The sequence below is a fragment of the Juglans microcarpa x Juglans regia genome, chromosome 6D (genome assembly GCF_004785595.1).
Source record: "Juglans microcarpa x Juglans regia isolate MS1-56 chromosome 6D, Jm3101_v1.0, whole genome shotgun sequence".
Lineage (NCBI taxonomy): Eukaryota > Viridiplantae > Streptophyta > Magnoliopsida > Fagales > Juglandaceae > Juglans > Juglans microcarpa x Juglans regia.
This window is the reverse complement of record NC_054604.1, coordinates 28387611-28410771: the sequence shown is the minus strand read 5'-3', so window position 1 is coordinate 28410771 and position 23161 is coordinate 28387611. Positions and strand designations below refer to the sequence as shown.

The window sequence follows — 23161 nt, the reverse complement described above, 5'->3', positions numbered from 1 at the left end:
GGGAGCTCTCGAAGGTTTAGGGTACGAAGATCGGTCTCGGGATTTTCAAGAAGCACCTCCTGAAGACGCTTGAGACCTTCCTTATACCCATTAATCCAAGCTTTATCACGTAGGGCGAGAGCCTTTCGGAGTTGGGAATCAAGCTGGTCTGCGAGGTCTCGAGCTACATCTAGAGAAGACTCCAGACGAGAAACTGTGGCCCGAGCTAAAGCCCTTGTCTTATCTCCTCGTCTGGCTATCCCCAAGTATTTGTGGAACAGGTGGCATCGAACCTCGATGGCACATTTCTTCTCCTTCGCCAACATCTCAACGGCTTTTTTGCTTTGCCTTAGCTCTTCCTGAGTGAACTCCAGCTCGCACTCCAGCCTCTGGACCTCAGCTTGGGCATCTTCCCTCTCGGTAGAAAGGAGATCAAACTGGACTAGAAGATCCTCGAGATCTTTCTTTGCAGATTCTAAGGCTTCGAACGTTGAGGACATCTTCGTGCGAAGTATATTGATCTCCATGTCTTTCAGCTGAATCTCCTTGTCTTTAAGCTCGAGCTCCAGGGCCATTACCTTTATATTACGCTCCGTCTTCTCAGCCTCCTTCCTTTGAGCACGAATTTTCTGACGACAGATCTCGTTGTCCCCCCTCAGGGCTTCATTCTCCACCTCTATAACACGAAGATCGCCCATAGGTTTCTCTCCTCACAGGTTCATTTTCTTGTTTAACGCAATCGTAGCTTTGAAATCTTCTTCAAGAACCTTCTACTCTCAAGAAACCATCTCGGCTAGTTGATCGGAGCTTGAAAATTCACCAGTAACAGAATTTATTAGCAAAGCGTGAAAGATCGAAACGACAATGGAGGAGAAGTGCTTACATTGGCAAAAAGGAGCCTGAACTTTCGGGCCTGAGCTTCAAAAGATTCCGCCCGGGCCTTCTTGTAACCTGGCCCGAGCTCTTGCGAATTTCCTTGCCTCGAAGAGGAGGAAGGTTCTACACAAACTAACGTCAACACAATTTCAGTAGGAATGTGAGCCAAGCCAGACTCCTCCTCGCGTTGATGAAAAGCTTCGACTTGAGGATCCTGCAGGAGGACGAACTGAGAACTTAGTTGTTCCTTGACCTGGGCCGAACTCTCGCCCTGGGCAGCCCTCAAACGGGGGGAGCTGCTCGCAAATAGAGAATAGTCCTCCACCTCTATAGCGTCTTCTTGGAACAAAGGAGAAGACTCGGCTTGAGGAACGATGTTTCCCTGAGACAAATAAAGCAGCTCGGCATAAGACACAAATAACTAGAAAAAGAAAGGAAAACAGTTCAAGTGAAAATAAAAGAAGCGAATACCTGAAATGTTGGAGAAGGAGGGAAAGCTTCAGGAATCATTGAGGGAACCGGTTAGGCAGTCTATTTCGACACGGAAGAGAAGACTGGAACTTCAAGAGGAATTGGCTCCATATCGCCCTCAGAACATGGCTCCATAGTCTTAGACCGTTCAGAAGAAGTTAACCCCTCGTCTCCGACATGGGTAATCTCTTCATCTAAAGGCAGAACTGGAGGGGAGGCAGTGACTGTCAGAATGGGAATTGAAGAACCACCGAGAGAAACCAGACCTGGGAGCTCAGAAGGCGAAATAAGGGAGTTAGTCAAACACTCCCCGAAGGATGCCTCAACCTCGGCGAGCCTTTCCTCGAAGTGAGTTGGTGGCTTACGTAGGGGAACTTCCTCCTAAGTAAGAGTTTCCACAAAAGAGGAAAAAGCTCCCCTCGCTGGACCAGGACCCCAAGTAACCAGATGGTCGAAAGCTGAAGCAAAAAGAAAGGCAACTACAACATCTGCCTCAACTCCCTTAACAGGACCTGGGGCAAAAGGTGAAACAATATAAACGAATGTAACAAAAAGAAAGAATTTAGAAATATTAAAGAATTACCTCCAGGAGGGTTGTTTTCTGGAGTAGCTCGGCCAGAATTACGGACAAGAGTAGTTCGGTGGGAACTACTCTCAGGGGCAGTTCGGTGAGAACTGCTCTTAGGAGCAACTCGGTGGGAACTGTTCTCAGGGGCAGCTCAGTGGGAACTGCTCTTAGGGGCAGTTCAGTAAGGTCTGCCTTCCGAGACAGCTCGGTGAGAATTGCTCTTAGGAGCAGCTCGGTGAGGATCGCTCCCTGGATCAGCTCGGTGAGAACTACCCTTTGAGGCAATATGCTAGGAACCCTATTCTTTTTATGAGGAACACTTGGCTTAGGGAGATGTGAGGAAGTGGCAAGGATCTCCTTGGCAGTCACTGACTGAGTAGGAACGGAAGCACCTTCCTCCGTTTGAGAATGCTTTGGGCTGTTACCTTCGGGTGGAGAAGCAACGAGATGCTTCGCTCTGGGAGGAAAGGGTGGAACCAATAAGAAGTCCTTACCCAACACATGAGCACGGTGTAGGAGAACAATATAGTGATGAATGTTCTCATCGCTCAGTAACGAGTCAGTCTCGGCTAGGGTTGGATAAGCCACTACCCAAGACATTACAGAAGCAATCCTGAACTCCTCTCTTCTCCCTCCGGGCATTCCCATTCTAAGCCCCTAACGAAGAAGAATCACCAATGCCAATCTTTTATTGAAGAGTAACGCCTCTCCAAAATTGTGAAACATTTCTTGGCAGAGTAGGATTAGAAGCTACAAATGTTTCCATCGAGCTGATTGATTTGATACACGGACAGAAACTCTCGAGCCACAAGATCGAGGTAATCTTCTGAGCCGCTTAGAACAATTTGAAAGGCTACACAACTGGCCATGATTAAACGTCAAGCATTGGGATTAAGTTGCGCTGGAGCAAGTTTCAAAAAATCCAAAATTCCACGCACCAGATGGCAAAATGGTAGACGCAGTCCATTGGAAAATATGTGAGGATAAAGGGCCACCTTTGTTGACAAACCATCCTCGTCCACCATCATAACGCGAGGTTGAGGGATTTCAAGAACATGCAAAGCTTGTTGTTAGTCATGGACTACGCCCACCACTTCCCAGCAAAATAACTGAATCGGGGATCGCTTGCGCCTCGTTTAGTCATAGTAAAAGTAGACGGAAGGCCTTCGTGTCTTTAGGGCTTCAGAGAAACAAAGACGAAACGAAGGAGGAAGATGAAACAGAGGAAAGGGGTGAAAGAGTAAGGAAGAAGGAATACATAGGAACGACGTGATGGAATGGCTAGATATCCGAAACGGTGGCACAAAATTCGAAGGGACGCCTTGGTTATAGGGGAATGACATTTACCTACTGCATGAGATCGAGGAATGAACCAATCCCGGGCAATGTTGGTACACTAGAAAGCAGCTTTAATTAGTAAGGGCGGCGTTAATTAAACGTGGTGGTCGATTCACATCCCGATAATTATGGAGAGATCGATTCGCATCAACAATAAACGGGCATATACCCGCTCACCTTCTATATGACAAGGTCAGAAATCATAAAAAAAAAAAAAAAGATAAAAATAAAAATGGGAAGAGAAAAGAAATCTTAGAATTTCTAGCCCATAAGTGTGCTAAAAATTCGCGTGGCACTGTGAAGGTTCCATCCCTCACATTGGGCCTAGAGCAGGGCCCAAGTTACAACCTAGTTATAAGGTCTGGATTGAACCGGGCCAATGGGCCGAATTAGGGCTCAGATGCATAATATGGGCTGAGGTCAGACAATAGCATCTGGATCAGGGCTTGGGCAGGAGACCCAGGTCGGATCATGCTAACAAGACAGGAAACGCAAAACGCGAGCAAGGCTTGAGAAGGAAGGAGCATAGCACTCATCGCTAGACTAGAGGATTTACGGCAGATCACACCCAACATTAATGAGATGGAAGGGACTCAAGACAGAAGGCGTGCTGCATTCAATGTGGCCCAAAGCAAAAGGCATGCCACATTCAATGCGGCCAAGAGTAGAAGACATGCCGTATTCAATGCGACCCAAGGCCCAAGCAATGTACAGCGACCTTGAGTACTTCACAGCTCGATAAGGTGACGACATAGGAGCAGCTTGGTGAATCAACAGCACAAGCATGTTATCTCCTGCTATGCAACACCCCTTATGGTGGAGACCTAGTCGGTAACTATAAATAAGGCACAACCAGCAGCAGACAAGGTAATCAATCACCATCACCTTACACTCTCGTCTCTTTTACTGTTTATTATCTCCATCACCATTATTGACTTAAGCATCGGAGGATCAACGGACCTCGAGGTCTCCCCCTTTAGTTACTATGCAGGTGATCGTTCGAATACTGCCAGCGTGAAGTTGCCCAGGCCCACGAAACACGACGTCAACAATATATAAATGACAAATCATATCAGGCATATCTTCGATGTGTAATGTTAGATACAGTAATGAGATGTGCAAGCATCGCGCATTCTTTTTGAAAAAAGAGTGAGATTCACTATTAAAAAAATTAATTTTTTCATATTAGTTCTATATTTATTCACTTGTTTTTGAAAAGGAGCACATAACACTTACCCACTCTATAATTACAAATATCATTTCTTTTATTCAACTTAGAGATAGCTAGGGAGAGAATCTCCTTGACTTTTCGTGACCACTATTTTCCAAGGATCAACTAACAATGTTTTGTAACTTTGTTGCGTTTTCTCAAAATTTCTGGAGGTATCATTTTCTACACTGTCCCACCTCCAGCGTGCAAGGGTCCGAGTTAAATCAACTTCCACACAGAAAGAATCTCTCCTACCCAAACTTATCCACCTCATGGAGAGGAGAGAGAGAGAAAAATGTCAATGATAAGGTCAGCTTTCTAGTCACACCAATTCTTTGTGAAGTGTAGGCTTCAACAGCAATCTGGTAATAAATATAATTATGCACGCACGAGTCAGTGCCATGCCCTCCATATCAAATACTTTATACCAAGTTCTTTCCTATGTTCATAAAAAAAAAAATGGTTTCTTTTCTATGCATCTTGTTTAGCAAATCTTTCTAATTATTCAGTTACTTTTGTAGTGCATCAAAAGAAATATATTATAACTGATCAGATATTTGCACAGTTAGGTGTCATTTTCGATGACAAGTTGAGCCCATACTGCAAGCTAGTGCCAGCATATGTATATTATATATATATATATATATTTATATATATATATATATATATATATATATATATATATATATATATATACAGATAGATAGATAGATAGAAGATATCCTGTCTAATAATTTGAGGGTCATTTGTAAGCTGTGAGCAGTAAACTGGTGGTGGCAGAAAAGACACAGGATCTGGATTCTGGGGTTCACTAATTCACAGGAAGGTTTTTACTTTCTAATTATGGGTTCCAATTAAGAAGAAGACAAAGAACCAATTGACAACTTGGGCTGATCAATTGCATGATAATTCTATGGTCTACCACTGAAGCTAGAACAACAGAAGTACAGAAAGAATCCAGGTCAGTCTATGCATTAAAACAGCATTTCTTCTCATAAATCTGTCATTCTTGTCTCATCATCTTATACGTACTTTGTTTCTAAGTTTCATCCTCTGGGATTATATATGGATTTTTCAAGTTTGGATCATCTTTTCACGTCGAAAGGTTTTAGCGAGTGCAGATAATATTTTATCGTGGAGCCATGAACATGGAATTAGAAGCCAAAGAAAAGAAAGAGATTGAAAGAGAAGATTTAGGAGGACAGCCTTTTGAGGAACCTGAGGAGTCGAAGGCAATCCAGCCATGGAGGAACCAAATAACGATAAGGGGATTAGTAGTGAGTGTTTTGATTGGCACCATGTACAGTGTGATAGCCATGAAGCTGAACCTCACAACCGGGATAACTCCTCATCTAAATGTTTCTGCTGCTCTTCTTGCTTTCGTATTTGTTCGGACATGGATAAAAGTTCTGGAGAAGGCTGGTTTTGTATCAAAGCCATTCACTCCGCAAGAGAATACAATGATACAAACTTGTGCAGTTGCATGCTATAGCATTGCTGTTGGAGGTTTGAGGCCGCTTTAATATTTCAGATTTTTAAAATTAAATACGCCATTTTTTTCCCACTTTTTACTTACTTCCAATAATTTTGATGTAATCTAACAACTCCTCTTCACTTTTAATGAACTGCAGGTGGATTTGCTTCTTATCTATTGGGATTAAACAGGAGGACATATCTTTTGGCAGGCGTCAACAATGAGGGGAACTCCCCAAAGAGTGTTAAGGAACCTGGATTTGGTTGGATGACTGGCTACCTGTTTTTAGTCTGTTTTATTGGCCTTTTCGTCTTAGTTCCTCTAAGGAAGGTACATATGATTTCTTCCCGGTGGTAACCAATGAATTCAGACTTCATATGTTTTCGCAGATGAGATGAGATGAGTTGAGACAAAAGTTGAATAAAATATAATTAGAATATATTTTTTTAATGTTATTTTTGTTTTGAGATTTGAAAAAAGTAGAATTGTTTATTTTATTTTGTGTGAGAATTTAAAAAAATTGTAATAATTAGATGAGATGAGATAAAAATAATTGTGAAAACAAATGAGACTTCATTTTCACGTAGGATTCAACTCAACAAATTAAGCATGCGCAAAACCATGAAGATTTTTTTTAAAATAACATATTCTAGAAAATTATATATGCTATATTATTGAAGTAGAAATTCAATAGATTTGCATGATCACACTGTTTCTCCTTTTCCATTTTGCAGATAATGATAGTAGACCTCAAATTAACATATCCAAGTGGCATGGCAACTGCGGTACTCATTAATGGATTCCATACTCAGGGGGATAAGATGGCCAAGTACATGACATGATCTTATAAATTTCTAGGATCTATCAATTTCTATGAACAAAAAACCATCTAAAAATCAAAACTCATGAAACTGATCATCAAAGTCATGATTAATTTGCAGGAAGCAAGTGCGGGGATTCATGAAATATTTTTCAATCAGTTTCTTTTGGGGCTTCTTTAAGTGGTTCTTCAGTGGTAAAGACGAATGCGGATTCGCACACTTCCCTACTTTTGGATTGCAAGCGTATAAGAAAACGTATGCATGCATGATCTGTTTCTTCCTCTGCTGCTTTTGAGCTGATGATCAACATGTTAATTAGTGATTTTATTTAAATATTTGATCATCGGATGGATTTAATTTGCAGATTCTACTTCGACTTTAGCATGACATTTGTTGGAGCTGGCATGATTGTTTCCCATCTCGTTAACTTGTCTTTGCTTCTTGGAGCTGTGCTTTCCTTTGGAGTAATGTGGCCGCTCATTGGTCGGCTTAAAGGAATTTGGTTTTCTGAAAGTTTGGAAGAAAGTGACATGAAAAGTTTATATGGTTACAACGTCTCACTTTTTCTATCTCATGGGACTACTTCTTCGGCTACCACTGGTCGCCAATTTACAGTATTTTTTTTTTTTTTTTTTGGGTTTTTTTTTTGCAGGTTTTTTTTTTGCAGGTTTTTTCTCCGTTGCTTTGATCCTAGGGGATGGTATGTACAATTTCATTAAGATATTGGTATGCACAATCATTGAAATCCGCAGCAGATTAAAGAAGAAGGACCTCGAAATGGGTAATATGAACAGTAGCCTTGGAATTTTCATTTCTGCATGTTACTTATAGTAGGTTTCCTTAAACCTAGATCCTGGAAAGACTCAAAAGACGCATGATGCGTACGAGGAACCGGCATGTTAGTATGTGTTAATTTGCGTAAAAATTTTATTTATAATATTTATAATCAATATTTATTATTTTGATATGTAAATATGTGTTTATATAAAAAGATAATAATGATATATCACATATTGATATATAGTGTGAAAATGATAATTATCATATGGGAAATCTAAATATCAACACATACACGTACGGTAATAAATACGCGTAATGACACATGTACTAATTGACCATATATACTAACTTGGTTAGTTAATTAGTTACTTCTAACAATTTCTCTCTCTATTTTTTTGTCCCATGCAGATGTGGATGGCCAAGAGAAGCCTATTGAAGTAATGAAACGGAACGAGATTTTCATTAGTGAAAACATTCCCATGTGGTTTGCAGCAGTTGGATATGTCATCTTTGCCATCATTTCCATAATTGTGATCCCATTCATGTTTCCTCAACTTAAATGGTACTATGTTGTCGTAGCCTATTTTCTAGCTCCATCTCTGGCATTCTGTAATGCTTATGGAGCGGGACTGACGGACATAAACATGGCCTACAATTACGGGAAAGTGGCACTCTTCGTCTTAGCAGCGTTGGCTGGAAAAGAAGATGGCGTGGTGGCTGCGCTTGTTGGTTGTGGACTCGTCAAATCTGTTGTTTCTGTGGCTTGCAATCTGATGCAAGATTTCAAGACTGCCTACTTGACTTGCACTTCCCCCAAAGCAATGTTCTTGAACCAAGCCATTGGCACAGCATTAGGCTGTGTGACGGCTCCTCTTAGCTTCTTCCTTTTTTACAAGGCATTTGATGTGGGAAACCCAGATGGAGAGTTCAAAGCTCCTCATGCCTTGATCTACAGAAACATGGCAATTCTAGGTGTGCAAGGCTTCTCTGCTCTTCCTCGCCACTGCCTGCAAATGTGCTATGGCTTTCTTGCCTTTGCGGTTGGAGTCAATGTGGTGCGCGATATTTCCCCACAGAAGGTTGGAAAATATATGCCGCTTCCAATGGTTATGGCGGTACCTTTTCTGGTCGGGGCATACTTTGCAATTGATATGTGCCTTGGGAGTTTGATTGTTTTTATGTTGCACAAGCTTGATTCTAAGAAGGCCAAGTTGATGGTTCCTGTGATTGCTTCTGGATTGATTTGCGGGGAAGGGCTTTGGACCCTCCCCACTGCAGTTCTAGCTCTGGCCAAAATAAAACCTCCAATCTGTATGAAATTTTTGCATTCTTAGAAAAAGCTTTCAGAGGACTTGGCTGATAGCATTATACGACAAGGGAATCCCCGACTCAAATTAGTCTATTATGGGTGCAAATAAAATCATACATAATCTATGTACAAGGTGTAGAACGCATTGTATCCATTATCAAACAACAATAAAAATGCATCTCATCACTCGCTTGTCTTGTGTGATTTCCCTTTATTTCTTTCCCCTTTTTCGGCTCCAGGGCATTGCCTCACGAGTTCATCAACTAGCACGAGTAAAGAAGAGAAATATTGCAGGGAAAAATTTGGTATTTTTCTTCTTATTGAAAACATGCTTGAGGATCACGGTTTGATTAAATTATTAATTGTCTAAGCCTTTTTCTCATTATTTTTATTCCTTTGGTCAAATTGGATTAGGCATGATAATGTCCCAAATTGTGTAAACTAGATGGATTGCATCAAGCCATCCATCCAAGGATTCCCACGAGTCAGCAACCTGTAGGATCAACAGAAAATATTGAATTTAGACCTTACCATTTGAAAATCCAGTGCTTTGATCCACTTTTCAAACATTAACAAAGAATAGAACAATTGTTCTCATCTCCCTTATCATCTTGCAAATTAGAAAACAGAGTTTTGAGGCCATCATTTGCAGTACAAAATGAATGCAGATTGTTGAGAATGGAACGGACCATAGAGCACCACATCTCACCTTTTTTTATATTTAAAAGAATAAATCAGATCCATATATTGCCTCGTTAGATATTTAAGATACAAAGACCGGTAGTTGAGACAAGTAAGCCCAATCACCAATTGCATCCATGTAGGATGAAATTCAAGTGCTCCCACGGAGTAAATGTCAAAGAAAAATACTAAACATCATCCTTTCAGCATTCCTTGATGTGGTATCAATTCTGATGCCCCTTTTGCCATTGTTCACTACATCCCCTGTATTTCAAGAGAGGCTTTATGGCACTTGTTTTTGCTCAACTTTGTTTACCTGATGACAGGGATTTACAACCTAGTACCTGGTTTTTTCTTTTTTCCAGTTTGAATGTTTTGATTTTTTTTTTTTTTTTGTTCCTTTTATGTTTTTTTTTATCTGAAAATTCTTTAAATGCAAATGTACTAGAATGTAAACTTCTACCTATCAGGAATCCAGAAGATAGAAAACTTCCAAAAAAGATGTTAAAAACTTTCAAAAACATTGGTAAATATGAAGCAGTAACTAGTATGCACGTCAAAAGTGGAAGTATAGCTTGCAAAGTATCTGCTCTATGTGTACACTATATTTAATATGGACCCATGTGTCAGAAGTGAAAATGATAGGAATTTCTGATACTTAAATTCAGACAATGAAAGATAAAGAAGAGCCAGACCACAATTTCTAGATCAAAACATTCAAACTGAAGAAGGAAAAAAAAAAGTTTCGAATTCCGAGCAGGGTTTTTTCCCGGCCCGGATGAACAATCCCTACAGGTAAATTGGGATTCCATTCACCACTCTCCTCTCATACTATGTATGAGGTATTGAAGTATGGTTTTAATATACATAATGTTATTACTTGACAATATAACAAGGAAACAAATCAACGTTTACCTGAAGAAGCCCTTCATGGTTTAAAACAAATTGGGAACGTTTCTAATCAATATGAGGTGCCACTGGTTTCCTGACAGACGGTGCCATCAAGTATCCAACTTTCAGATGCAACAAAGCTAGCTGTCAATAGTTAATTTCTGTCAACGGTTCCCTCAACCAAACTCATTGAAACATAATAACATATACAAAGAACCTTACTATCATTCGGACTGAGAAATTCATTTAAATTTTCTTTAGGAGTGCTAAATGAACCTTTATGAACATATAATCAACGACAACATCAAGAGATAGGGAATGATAACTACTAACCATGGAATGAACCAGCCGCAAGGCACTGCTGTAAACCTAAATAAAACGTCATTAGGTTAGTCAGTGGAAAACTGAAATTGATGTAAGCACCGATAAAGCACCAGAAAGCAAGGGCAAACGAAAAGAGAAGACTCTTTAAATCTCACTTCAGATAAGTATTTTTCTGCCCATTTTGGGATTTCACTACCATGTTTATGTCAGAGTCAACATTTTATTACCTAGGTAAACAAATAATATTGCTAGATACAAAATACAATTATACTTACTGAATAATTTGGTTTCAATCCATGAGCAGCTACAATGTAGGTAGCAGATTGGCTATATACACTCAAAAGGATATGTGCTAATAGATGAACAATCTGATGAAAATATTACTGAGATTGAGTCACGAGATGTAGATTTCATAGATGATGAGTTTCCAAATAGGGGTGAGGTTGATAGGAGTTTAGAACTCCATGAGATTGTGGGTCAAGAGGAATGCGCTCTAAGAGGTTTAGTCAAGAATGAGGAATAAATTCCTCGAGCTCCAACAAGTTGTGAGAGTGACTTGTCTTCGAGTGGGAGCACACCACTTGTATATGAACCACAACAACCTCTGCCGCATAGAAGCATGCGTGAAAGTGTTCCCCATTGTCGTTGAGATTGAAGGGGAAGCTTTTATGGTAGCCCCATAAGATGATGATGAGTCTAGAACAATTCATAAGGCTCTCTCGTCTTCTACTAAAGATGAGTAAATGAAAGTACTAAAAGATGAGATTGAGTCTATAAGGACAAACCAGGTCTGGGATTTGGTAGATCTACCGTCAGGGTGCAAGGTTATTTGGAACAAATGGGTTCTAAAGTTAAAGCGCAAGTCGGATGGATAAATAAAAACGTACAAAACTCGCTTAGTGGCAAAAAGATATACCCAACAGGAGGGTATAAACTATAAAGAAACTTTTTCACCAGTGGCGAGGTTTGCCTCAATTCACCTGATTCTAACTATAGTAGCATACATGGATTTAGAACTCTACTAGATGGAAGTTAAAACAGCATTTCTCAATGGAGAACTAAATGAGGAGATCTACATGGATCAACTCATAGGCTTTGTAGTCAAAGGTCAAGAGCGCAGAGTGTGCAAACTCAAACGATTTATATATGACCTAAAGCAATCATCTAGAAAATGGTATCTCAGATTCCATCGAGTCATTCTCTTGCATGGGTTTACAATGATCATGGAAGACCATTGTATCGATTTCAACAGGTCCAAGAAGAGTTTATTATGTTATCATTGTATGTTGACGACATACTACTAGCAGGAAATGATAATGGATTGATAGCCGCCACAAAAGAGTGGTTATCCTTTAATTTTGAGATGAAAGATATGGGTGAGGAAGAATATATTCCGGGAGTTAAGATCTACAGAGATCGCTCAAAGAGACTTTTGCATTTTTCCCAAAAGAATTACATAAAGAAAGTTCTCCAGTACTTCCAAATGAGTGAATGTAAACCCATTGATATCCCTATTGCAAGAAGTAGAACTTGTCCAAAGAGATGTGTCCTAAGACTCGTGTCCGTTACGCTAATGTTGTGGGTAGCCTGATGTATGTAATGATGTGTACTCAGCTAGACATATGATATGCAGTTGTCTTGGGAAGTAGATTCCAATCTAACCCCAGACTAGCTCACTGGAAAGCAATCAAGAGAATTATGAGATATCTCAAGGGAACTGCGGACTATGTGTTCCGCTATCAAGGTTCAGATTTGTAGCTAAGATATTACAGCAATGCTGATTGGAGAAGTGACCTAGATGACCAAAAATCAACTACTGGGTATGTCTTTCTACTCAACAATGGCGCCATTATATGGAGCAATAAGAAACAACCTTGTATAGCATTATCCACCATGGAGACAGAATACATAGCTTGTTTAGCAGCAGTTCAAGAAGCTGTTTGGTAGCGGAGGTTCCTCAAGCATTTAGACATTGGCATGGATACTTCAGATCCAGTGACGATATTCTGCGATAGCATAGCAGCTCTCGCATATGCTAAGGACTCAAAGTATCATAGAAGAACCAAACACATAGATATTAGATATCACTACATCAGAGACATGGTAGCGCAAAAGGAAGTGGTCTTGAAACACCTTTCTACAAGTCGCATGGTTGTTGATCCCTTAACAAAACCTATAGCAAGAGATGTTTTTAAGGCTCATGTTAGGAATCTAGGACTGCGTAGATTGTAAATGTAATTTGTGTTTTCAAGTGACATTGACATTGAGATGTAACATTTCCTTTGGGATATTAATACAATATGATTCAGTTCTTGTCTTTGTCTTATGATTTTTTCTAATACACACACAAAAGATATGTCAACTGGCTTAGATCAGCTCACTCACATGAGCGATCACCTCTAGCGCTTGAGTAGCGAATAGAGATAAGATATTGTGTCCCTGGGTACTTGCCCAAAAGGATAAGTTAATGGACACAAAGATATGACACCTTAGTGGGAGATAAAATGAGGTCTATTGAGTGGACTATGCATGGGTTACCCCACCATCCATGTAGCCTGTAGTTAACCAGATGCGAGATCCTCTTTGATGCCTTGGATACGAGCAAATGGAGGAACTCAAGTTAGATGCTTAAGGAACGGCTAGACTAAGATTTGTATGATGTTGACAAAGACATATGCTCTTTAAGAAAGAGAAATCCAGCGTAGCTTGTGTTTCATACTACATGTGCTTATTCGACCAAATGAGTAAGTGAGTAAATGGTTCCCTTCTTTCTCACTATGTGAGTCTCATTTTTTTTAAGTGTCATTTATTTACTTTTGACTATAGCATGAGATAAAGGTTATGATGTCTGCTACTTTGGCATGCTATCTATGACCATGATTAATACGGTCTAAAGAGGCATTGTTGGGAAAGTGGTTCAACTAAAGTTAAATGACATGAGGGCAAAAGGAAGACTCATCGATATCATATCTTCGATAGTATTTGCCGACATTGAACTATGCCGCTACACATTGATAACGACTATGGTTGTGAACACATTGAAATGATTTAGAGGTAGTCAAGCATTAGTCTGAGTTTTTTGAACTCAAGAGGGTTCGAAAATGCTTGATATGATGCGATCGAATGAGTCTAGGACATGACAAGACACATTAGGGATGTTACTATGTTGATCTTCTCAGTGAGAGATTTGGTGTAGTATTCCAACCTTTCTTTTATAAATGTACTTGGTGGTCGCACGACATATTTACTTGTATGAACAAGATTGAGAATATTATAGAGATGTGAACCTGGAGTTATGTCCACTATGTGCGAGTGAGAGATGTTAAATGGAGGGGCGCCCACGTGTGGCTGACTCCCTCCTCTCCTGCATTGTAACCCATGGCTTAATGCGTTATTTTCTAATAACACATGGCTTAAAGCCATGCATTACTGCCATTTAAATAACAGATTGAAGGCTAGCCATTAAGGCCAGCCGTGTGGGGTGAGCTATATATAGCCCCCTCAGTTGGTTTTTTGGATCATCTGAAATACAAAACTCTCTCTTTTTTTTGCTCTTTCTTGAAATAGTATTTAGACTGTGGATGTATTGAGTGTTACTCTAATCTATACTATGTAGTATACTTCGTGACGCTTGAGGTTTGCTAAACTAGATATACTTGTGGAACCACTTAGTAAGCTATGCTTGAGGTATTTTCCGTTGTACTTTCTTATAAAGGTCATAGACAATATTCCGGTCATAGACAATATTCCAGCCATAGACAAAGCATATAATAGTAGGGGGATCACTACTAGCGAGCAATATGATCGGAGCCATCATGTACATGATGAGCCTAATAGTCATGTACAATACTCATTTTATCAGTTTTCTTTTAAAATTTAAATTTTAAAATTCGAGTTTCATAGTTTTCAACATATCAATAACTGAGACATGAAGAATTTTTTTTTTTTTTTTAATTTTTCTTAAATACAATTAACATTTTTCTTTGTATTTATCCAGACATGGATAAACTTAGTAATTGATAAGGCAGGTTTTGTATCAAGGCCATCCAAGGATAATAGTACCATATAGACTTGTTATTTAGAAGTTAGGCTATAGAGAGAGGAATAATTTATAAGATATGGAGAGATGGAAAATGAGGGTAGGTAATTTCAAGTTGCCTTCTTGGCTCATTTTGGTGTTGGTACTAATAATGGAGCTGAATTGAGAGCTATGTTGGAAGTGATTCAGCTTTGTAAAAGACTATATTTTTTCAATGTAATTATTGAAAGTGATTTCAAGTTGGTTGTGGATTGGTTTCGAACAGGTAAATGCACTCTATGGCATTTATGGGACTATTGGAATGAGTTTATTTCTAAAATGCAAGGAATGGATATCCATATTTTATATCAATTTAGAGAAAAGAATAAAGCGGCTGATTTTTTGGCTAAACAGGGTGAGTTAGGAAGTAATGTTATTTATGAAGATCTCCAGCATTTGCCGAGGCTTTTAAAGGGAGTTATTCGGATTGACAAGGCAGGGCTGCCTTCTATATGTACCTAAGTTTCTTTTTTCTGTTTTTTCTGTAGGCTTGTTTAAATGGTTTTTATTTTAGGCGTGTTTACTGTTTGTTGTTGCTTTTGGTTTTGTGTTTTGGATTTGTTTGTTTTGTGTTTGGGAGGTTTTTTTATTTCCTACTTGTAAACTCTCAAATACTTGGTTTGTAACCACGGTATTCTTCCGTCATAAGTGAGAGCAAATTAATAAACTTTGGACGGGGCCATTATTAGACGTGTGGCTAACGGCTCTTGTTAAAAAAAATTAAAAAAAAAAGGTAATTAGAACTTAGAATCATGCCCAATCATTATCATTCTATACACTTCAACTTACATTTCAAGTTTTAATGCTCTCCCTCGAGTTGGAGCATATGTGGTATAAACACAAGTTGTGACAAATAAACTTTAATCAATTATGATGTGCATAAGGACATAGGAAATATATTTGGAACTTGCTCCATAAACTTCACAAAATGTGTAAAAATAGTACCGCTCTATATCGTATCTCAAATTCTCTATCAATATTTATATTCTCAATCCTTTTATGAAACATGGATAAGAGGTTAAAATAGATCTAACATATCACATCTATCCGCATTCACAAATGTTATAGAGAAATAATATTCTTCATGATCCTAGACCTTATCATCTTCTATTACATTGGATAATGTGATCATATATTTCAAATGGCTTCTTGATACAGAAGATCCAGGTCTAATGATGCAGATTTGATAGGTTCTACATTAATAGTGTTGGATTACCTTAAGAAGACAGATCAATATAAATACGGCAAGAAACAATGAAAGTTCTTTGGATTGAGGCAACATTGTATACATGTTAGTATTTTGGTCATAACTCTAATTACGAGTATTAGAATAATCATACATAAGACTCCAATTTAAAAAGCTCTTTCTAGCATGCACGTCATGATCACCACGCTAGGCCAGATGGTGCACATTTTAAGTTTCACCTCTCAAAATCAGCCGCATTCTCATTCAAGTCATCAAATTTAAGTTAATTTTTGTCTCTTAATGAAATATTTCACTTTCACAGATTATTTTGATTCCAATTTGGACCAGATTTTTGGCAAGATTTTTATTTTATTTTAATTATGATATAATTAGAATTTTATTTTTTGAAAAAATCTCATAATCTTGGATTTCAATAACTATTTGTGTCCGGTTTGTTGATTTCAGAACGAAACTTCAAATTTATCAATAACTTCTACTCTCAAAATTTTATTTCGATTTGGTATATTTTAATCTCAACCCCTAATTTTTATTGATTAACCAACCGTCATAATAATTCTGATTTTGTCCGGCATCACTTTTTCTATCAACTACTTAAATAGAAACTATTGAAAATGTGACACATCATGAGTATAATTTAGTAGAACTGAGGCAACCTACTGAACTTTCGGTTGAGTTCCTCCTACTGATAAGGTAACGAACACAACGGCCGACGTTAGGATTCGATCTAGCCTGCGCGCTCTCAATAATTAGATGCGCCTTTGGAGTCCTACCACAACACAACACAATCTTAATTTCTTGCATGGTGAGAAATAACCGCGACGTACTTTGGAGGACGTCGGGAACGTTGATTATATGATACTTTTGGCAATTTTTGCTACGTACTCCCTTGACAAACGAGCATGCATTGAACCACCTTCTGCATGCTTCGGCTAGTTACATATAGTACTATATATATATATATATATACATATATATATCCAATTGGACCACTTAGATTTTCGTGCACATGACTATAAAATTGGGCCAACCCTATTAGCTCAAACCTTTGGGTATTGTCATCGATTTGAACAGTAATATTTGAAAATTTTTATTTTCAAATTGGTATGCAACTCAAACTTTTGGGTATATCATGTAAGTACTTTTTATTAGATGTGTTCTACATTTAAGTTTGACAATAAAATAACTCATAATATTTGTGCATGTCTATATAACACGATTAATGTAATATAATTTTGCTATACCTAAAGAAAATGTGAATTTGTTCATGAGAAGGAATTAAAAAGGTTATCCCATAAACTCCCTTGGTGACTCCACAGGAGTATAAGCATGCATCGACGAAGGCACTACACCTACTGCAAAGATGAATCAAGGAATGATGCAATCAATATAAGGTTTTCATAAACTCTTTTGAGGGATTTCTTTTTTCTAACAAAAGAGAAGACCGAACTCTGTTTTGGACGTGTTCCATACATACTAGGAGGTCTCCTCGGACAGCTGGGGGTGGATCAAGAAACCTGCAAACATACAAATACATAAGGGAGCTCGAGACTAGTCTGGGAACCCTCTAATGGTTAAGTTAGTTTCCTTTTTAGGAAGTGTTTTCTTTGCAATTCCGTGAGTTTGAGCATACCTTGAGTAGGCTTTTATACTAGGTTTGGGGTGTTGTTGCTTCCATTCCCAAGGAGTTGTCCCATCATGCCCCATGATTCGTACACGTGAATCAGTTAGGGGGCGTGATACCTTGGAGGAAATGATTAATACGGCGTTGAGCTCTCACTTATGTCTCAGCGCCCTCTTAGTCAGGGCTAATGAGTCTCATCTCTCTCGTTTCGCAGAGAGAGCGATGGTTGCTCTTTAGGCAAGCATCCCCACAGCCGCCGCTTCATGACCATCATTTAGGTGGCTTCTCAGCTTGCTATGGCAGTGCCCACCTTTCTTTCCTCAGTGTATGAGTCATGGTTACCTCTTCCGCATGCTTCCTAGTAGTTATTTTCTAAGAACTTGAGGAGTTTGCGTCCCCTCAGCCTATCTTGGTGGCACCCACCTTCATTTTCCCATGGCAATGGTGGTTATAGCTTATCCTAACTGCTTCTTGTAGCCACATGCTAGTGATGATTCAAGGCGGCTGGCAGGTCAGTGCACGTCACCCCTAGCCACTTATGTCGATGTCTCATTACTCTTGGGTCAAGCCGAACGGATCTCTTATTTATGGGATGAGCCCATCAAAGGCTATTATCTTCGCTTTTCCAGACCGATGGGCCTCCTTTGGCCCATGGGGCCTTGGACTCTTGGGCTGGGCCTTTTTATCCTCTCCATTATCTCACTAATTCTCATTGAACCAATTCGATTGGAATTTAATTTTTCCTTTCCTTTTCTTTTCCTTACCCCCTTTCTCTTTTACATTTTTACCCCTCTCAGCCTAACGACTAAACTCCTTAGACCTGTCTTGATGTGTCATTTGGATTTCTCACATCACTTCGTATCGCATGTTTCACGGGATTCGAACCCTTTCGTATCTCCCTTCTGACACATGGGTGTGGAAGACCAACCGTCACTTCTCCCTTATCTAAATGTGGTTCTGTCCTCCTTTCTCCCTTTTACCACAACGTTTTCTCTCTGTGCTCTAATCTTTCATTCTATTTGCTGGATTCTCTTCCTCCTCTGTCACTGTTCTCAATCTCCACTTCAATGGCTCCCAAAAAGACTGTTCAACCCAAGATTCCTAGAGACCTGGATTTGCCCGATGTTCACACCTCGGAGCAATTTTACATTAGGCACAACTAGGGTTCAGACGTCACCCCCGAGTTCTTGTCGTCACTAGCTTCCAACTTTCGTGTCCCTGACACAGTGGTTTTCAAGGCTCCTGGACCTTGCGAAGGGGCTATCGATGACAAGCGTTATGCTATAAAGGTTGCCCTCTTTCCTAGCATGTTCTCCTACGGGCTGAGCCTACCTTTCCCACGCCTTGTCCATGACTTGCTAGATCGTCTCGGATTGGCCCCCTCTCAACTCCACCCAAACGCTTGGAGGATCCTAATGTGCTACTGTGTCCTTTGATAGGGAGCTTTGTTAGAAAAAGACCCAAAGCATGCTGACCTTACAAGCCGTGAGTTTCTTCTGACCCATAACCTCATAAAACGTGAGGGGAACATTTACAATTTCAGGGTGAGGCACGCCCTCGGCTTCGACTCTTTGGATTAGTATTGCTGCAATGTCAAATACTGGACTTCCAAACTTTTCTTCGTATCCAGCCAAGGGTGGGTATTTCCGGTCGAATAGGTAAATCGTCGTGAGTTTCCTATTCGGGCCATATGGGGTGTGGTTCCTGAAGATAAAGCGATATGACCGAAGGCCTCTTCCAAGGAGTTACGTCATATTGCCCTTGTCAAAGAATGGGTGTAGAACCACCAGTTCGATGTCTTCTTAGAGGCTCCCCCCTATTCCGGTCACGAACTAGATGAAATAAATCAAAAAATGGATTTTTGTTCAATAATGAAATCTTATTGGAACTGTCCATATCCAGTTCATCCTTCGGAACCATATCACATTCCGGATCTGATGAAATAGGATGAATTGAGACGGTATTTTGTAAATAAGTAATTATCTTGAATATATTAACTATTTCTTTCTTTTCCGATCGCCTGGAAGGAACAAAAGAAACGTCTTGTTCTTTCTTCAACAATTTCTGATCTTTAATGGACCTCTCAGTAGGATTCGAACCCAGATGAAGTTCTGACCATCTGTCAGAGAAAAAAGAACGAATGGATCTTGTAGGATTCTCAAGAAAAACTTCGATTTCTTCCAGAAGCAGATGATTATACGTTCTGTAAATAGCCGGGACATTGAGGAATATCCAGAAAGGCATTTAGGGAATCGGTCTGATTCTAACTTTGTTCGTTCCGTTTGAAGAAAGGAAGGATCCCAAAGAATCGATCTTTCTTTTAGTTGTTGAATCTCTCGTTGATTGATCAATGTGTGATATTCTGAATCCTCATTACTAATGGAATCGAAATGATCTCTGGATTGATCAGAAGCTCTTCTTGGAGGGGAAAATATAAGGGCATTTTTACTTCCCTAGATCATACTATTTTTTATGGCCACGCCATACCTATGCGGTCAAAAGCACCCCCCCCCCCCCCCCGGGGGCTTGGAAGCATTCCCCCATTCGTCCTCCCACAGACAAGGGGGAGAAAATCACATGGAGGTTACTAAGGCTGATAGCGGCCCAATGTCCCATCCTCGATTCCCTTTAGGGCAGTCCTCCACTTTGATTGAGGTACATCGACCACCACAATCCATAGCTGCTCCACTGTTAGCCCCCACTTGCCGTCCGTCAGAGCTGCCAAGGAGGTAGAGGATGGGAGTCTTGTCATCCCTGAAGTACCAGTCGCTCCTCTTTTCGCAGCAGTTGTGATCGTGGAGCCCGTCACGTTTGCAGTCCCGAAGGTGCCAACCTCGCCGATGGGACCACGCAGGATGTCCAGGGGGGCAAGATGCTCTCAATGCATTTCTATGGGGGCCTTCCTGGAACTGACTCCTCATCAATCAACTTTGGTAAAGCCTCCTCTCGAGGTGAACATGGAGATGATCCCCTCTTCTCCGTCCACAGCGCACTTCGTCGTCGGCGGTCAAGTCTTTGAAGGTGCTGCTAAAGATTACGCAGGAAGCCCTGATTTAGATGCGGAGAGGGAATCTTCCCCTAAGTCCCCTCGTGCGCAGGAAGCCCTGGCTCGTTGTGGCTCCTACCGTGGAGCCTGTGGGGAGAGCTTTGGGAGGGGATAAGGTGGAGCCAGGGTTGGCTGCGGTTCCTGACTTTGCCAATGAGAAGACAAATACTTCCCTCTCTCCTTTACCTGTCGCGAGTTTGCCTACTGCTGGAAGTGAAATGGTCTTGGGGTTGAGGAACGAGGGAGAGAGTCTGGGTGGCCCTAGTGAGATAGGGGGCCACGAAGTTCTAGCGAGGAGCTTCCTACTGTCTTTGAGTGCCATTTTCTTTCCCAACCTGCCATCACTTCTGAAGAAAGGGTCACGGGCGCAGGTGAAGACGTGGAGGCCGCTACTCGGCCATCCCCGAAGAAAGCCTCGTGGAGGCCATTCCTCTTTCCGCACGATCTGAAGCAGGAGGAGCTTGGTTGGAGTCTTTGGAACAAGTGACCAAGTCCTTGATAGAGCTCTTCTCTGAGGCCTCTTGCACTTGTTTATCTTTTTTGCCATGTTATCAATTACCCTATATTGACTATTCTTCTGTTTGCTTTTGTTGGTGACATGGTGCATCTCGGCTGGCCACCTTTATTGTGGATGGCCAAAAAGCAATTGTGAGGGAGAACTAGGCTCTTTGCTCATTGGCACAGCAAGCTCTGCGCTATGCTCGGGGGGAGAGGGAGGAGAAGGAGCATATGGAAATCAATATGGTGAAGGCCCACCTCACTCACAAAAAGAGCCAAAAACAGGTCAAGAAGCATTGTCACCAGAGAAAAACATTAAAGGCCGAGCTTGCCTTGGCGATGGAGCAGGCAGAGTTGGCTCACCATGATGTCCTGACTGAGTTGGAGGCGAGAAGCTCAACCATGGAGTCAGTTGATTACCTGACCGCAAAGGTGTTGGCTCTTGAGAAATCATTGAGCCAGTTGCGGAGGGAGAATATTGAGTTGAAGGGCTGACAAAACTCCAAGGCTCAACTGCTTCAACAGTAGGATAAAGATCGACAGTCCCTTTCAGAGGCTTTGAAAGGATGGGAAGATTCTTTGGCGGCTACCCAGGCCGCTGTTAATCGAGAGAAAAGGAAGGCCTACCAAGTGTCTGAAGAACTAAGGGGGGCCGAGAAGCAGCTAGCTACTTAGGATGTGGTCATTCGAGATCTGCGGAGTGACCTGTCTCAAGTTTAGGATGTTGTTCCCCGCTTGGAGAGGCAACTGAGGTCAGTCATGTTTGTTCGCGACCAAGCTTAGTCATACGGATACATTGAATGCCTTAAGAGGATACGAGACCACATTCTGAAGAACCCTTAGGTAGACTAGAAAGCCCTTGACCCCCACGAACTCCCTCCAGACCCAACATGCTTGAACACGGCTGCACCTTAGGCAGCGAAATGATGCCCGATGCCTTCCCTCCTGACTTTGACGCCCCAAATCCATATCCTAATGCTCTTGATCCAGATCCTAAGGCTCCTAATCCAGATCCTAATGCTCCTGCTCCTTAGCTTTTGTTTATGTTTATCTGTTTTTAAAGTTATGTACATTATTTCCTTTTCTTGTAAAGACCTCTGTCCGAGTATCTATAGGCATCATGGTAGCCATCTACTCATGCTTTGTATACGTTTAACTATCAATAAATTAACTTTTTCCTTTGTCGCTTGGCCTCGAATGTTTGTCTCCCTCTTCGTTGTTTTTCCCTTTTCTTTTTCCTTTGTCGGCCTCGTAGATTAAGGCAAGGGATGAGGAAAGTCCGTGGAAACACGATGCTTGGCTCCCCTAGTCTTCTTGTTGGTCTCGTAGATTGAGGCAAGGGATGAGGCTTGTGGAAGCACGGTACTTGGTTCCCCTAATCTTCTTGTTGACCTCATAGACTAAGGGAATAGTTGAGGCAAATAAGTGGAGACACGGTACTTGGCTACCCTAGTCTTATCGTCGGCCTCGTAGACTGAGGCAATAAATGAGATAAGTTTGTGGAGACACGGTACTTGGCTCCCCTAGTCTTCTCATCGGCCTCGTAGACTGAGGCAAGGGATGAGACAAGTTCATAGAGGCACGATACTTGGCTCTTCTAATCTATTTACAGGCCACGTAGACTGAGGCAAGGGATGAGGTAAGTTTATGGAAACACGGTACTTGGCTCCCCTGGTCTTCTCGTTGGCCTTGTAGACTGAGGCAAGTCCGTGGAGACCCGGTACTTGGATCCATGGTCTTCTCATCAGCCTCGTAGACTGATGCAATGGATGAAGCAAGTCCATAGAGACACAGTACTTGGCTTCCCTTGTCTTCTCGTCAGCCTTATAGACTGAAGCAATGGATAAGGCAAAGTTTGGGTGGACATAGTACTTGGCTCCCCTAGTATTCTCGTTGGAAACATAAGACAAATAGAGGTAAATGAGAGGTCAAAAGAGTTATTTAGGGGAGGTGCATTAGCAGAGGTGCACGAATAAGTGTGTGGAAACC

The 23161-nt window shown here is 40.8% G+C and overlaps 2 protein-coding genes across 2 annotated transcripts in view; one reads left to right on the top strand and one right to left on the bottom strand.

The window, feature by feature from the left end:
* The first annotated feature begins 5154 nt into the window (after positions 1–5154).
* On the top strand, positions 5155–9012 carry LOC121233948 (metal-nicotianamine transporter YSL1-like). Its single transcript, XM_041129726.1, has 8 exons — positions 5155–5403; positions 5548–5948; positions 6074–6246; positions 6651–6745; positions 6858–6992; positions 7102–7293; positions 7406–7518; positions 7926–9012. The coding sequence occupies exons 2-8, from the start codon at positions 5585–5587 to the stop codon at positions 8849–8851; spliced, it is 1998 nt and encodes a 665-aa protein (XP_040985660.1). The 5' UTR covers positions 5155–5403; positions 5548–5584; the 3' UTR covers positions 8852–9012.
* A 741-nt stretch (positions 9013–9753) lies between these two features.
* Positions 9754–23161, bottom strand: part of LOC121233947 (protein HLB1-like) — a 42364-nt gene continuing 28956 nt past the window's right edge. Inside the window, exon 13 of the mRNA XM_041129725.1 lies at positions 9754–9823. Coding sequence (XP_040985659.1) covers positions 9791–9823 — 33 coding nt within the window. The 3' untranslated portion in view covers positions 9754–9790. The remainder of the gene's footprint in view (positions 9824–23161) is intronic.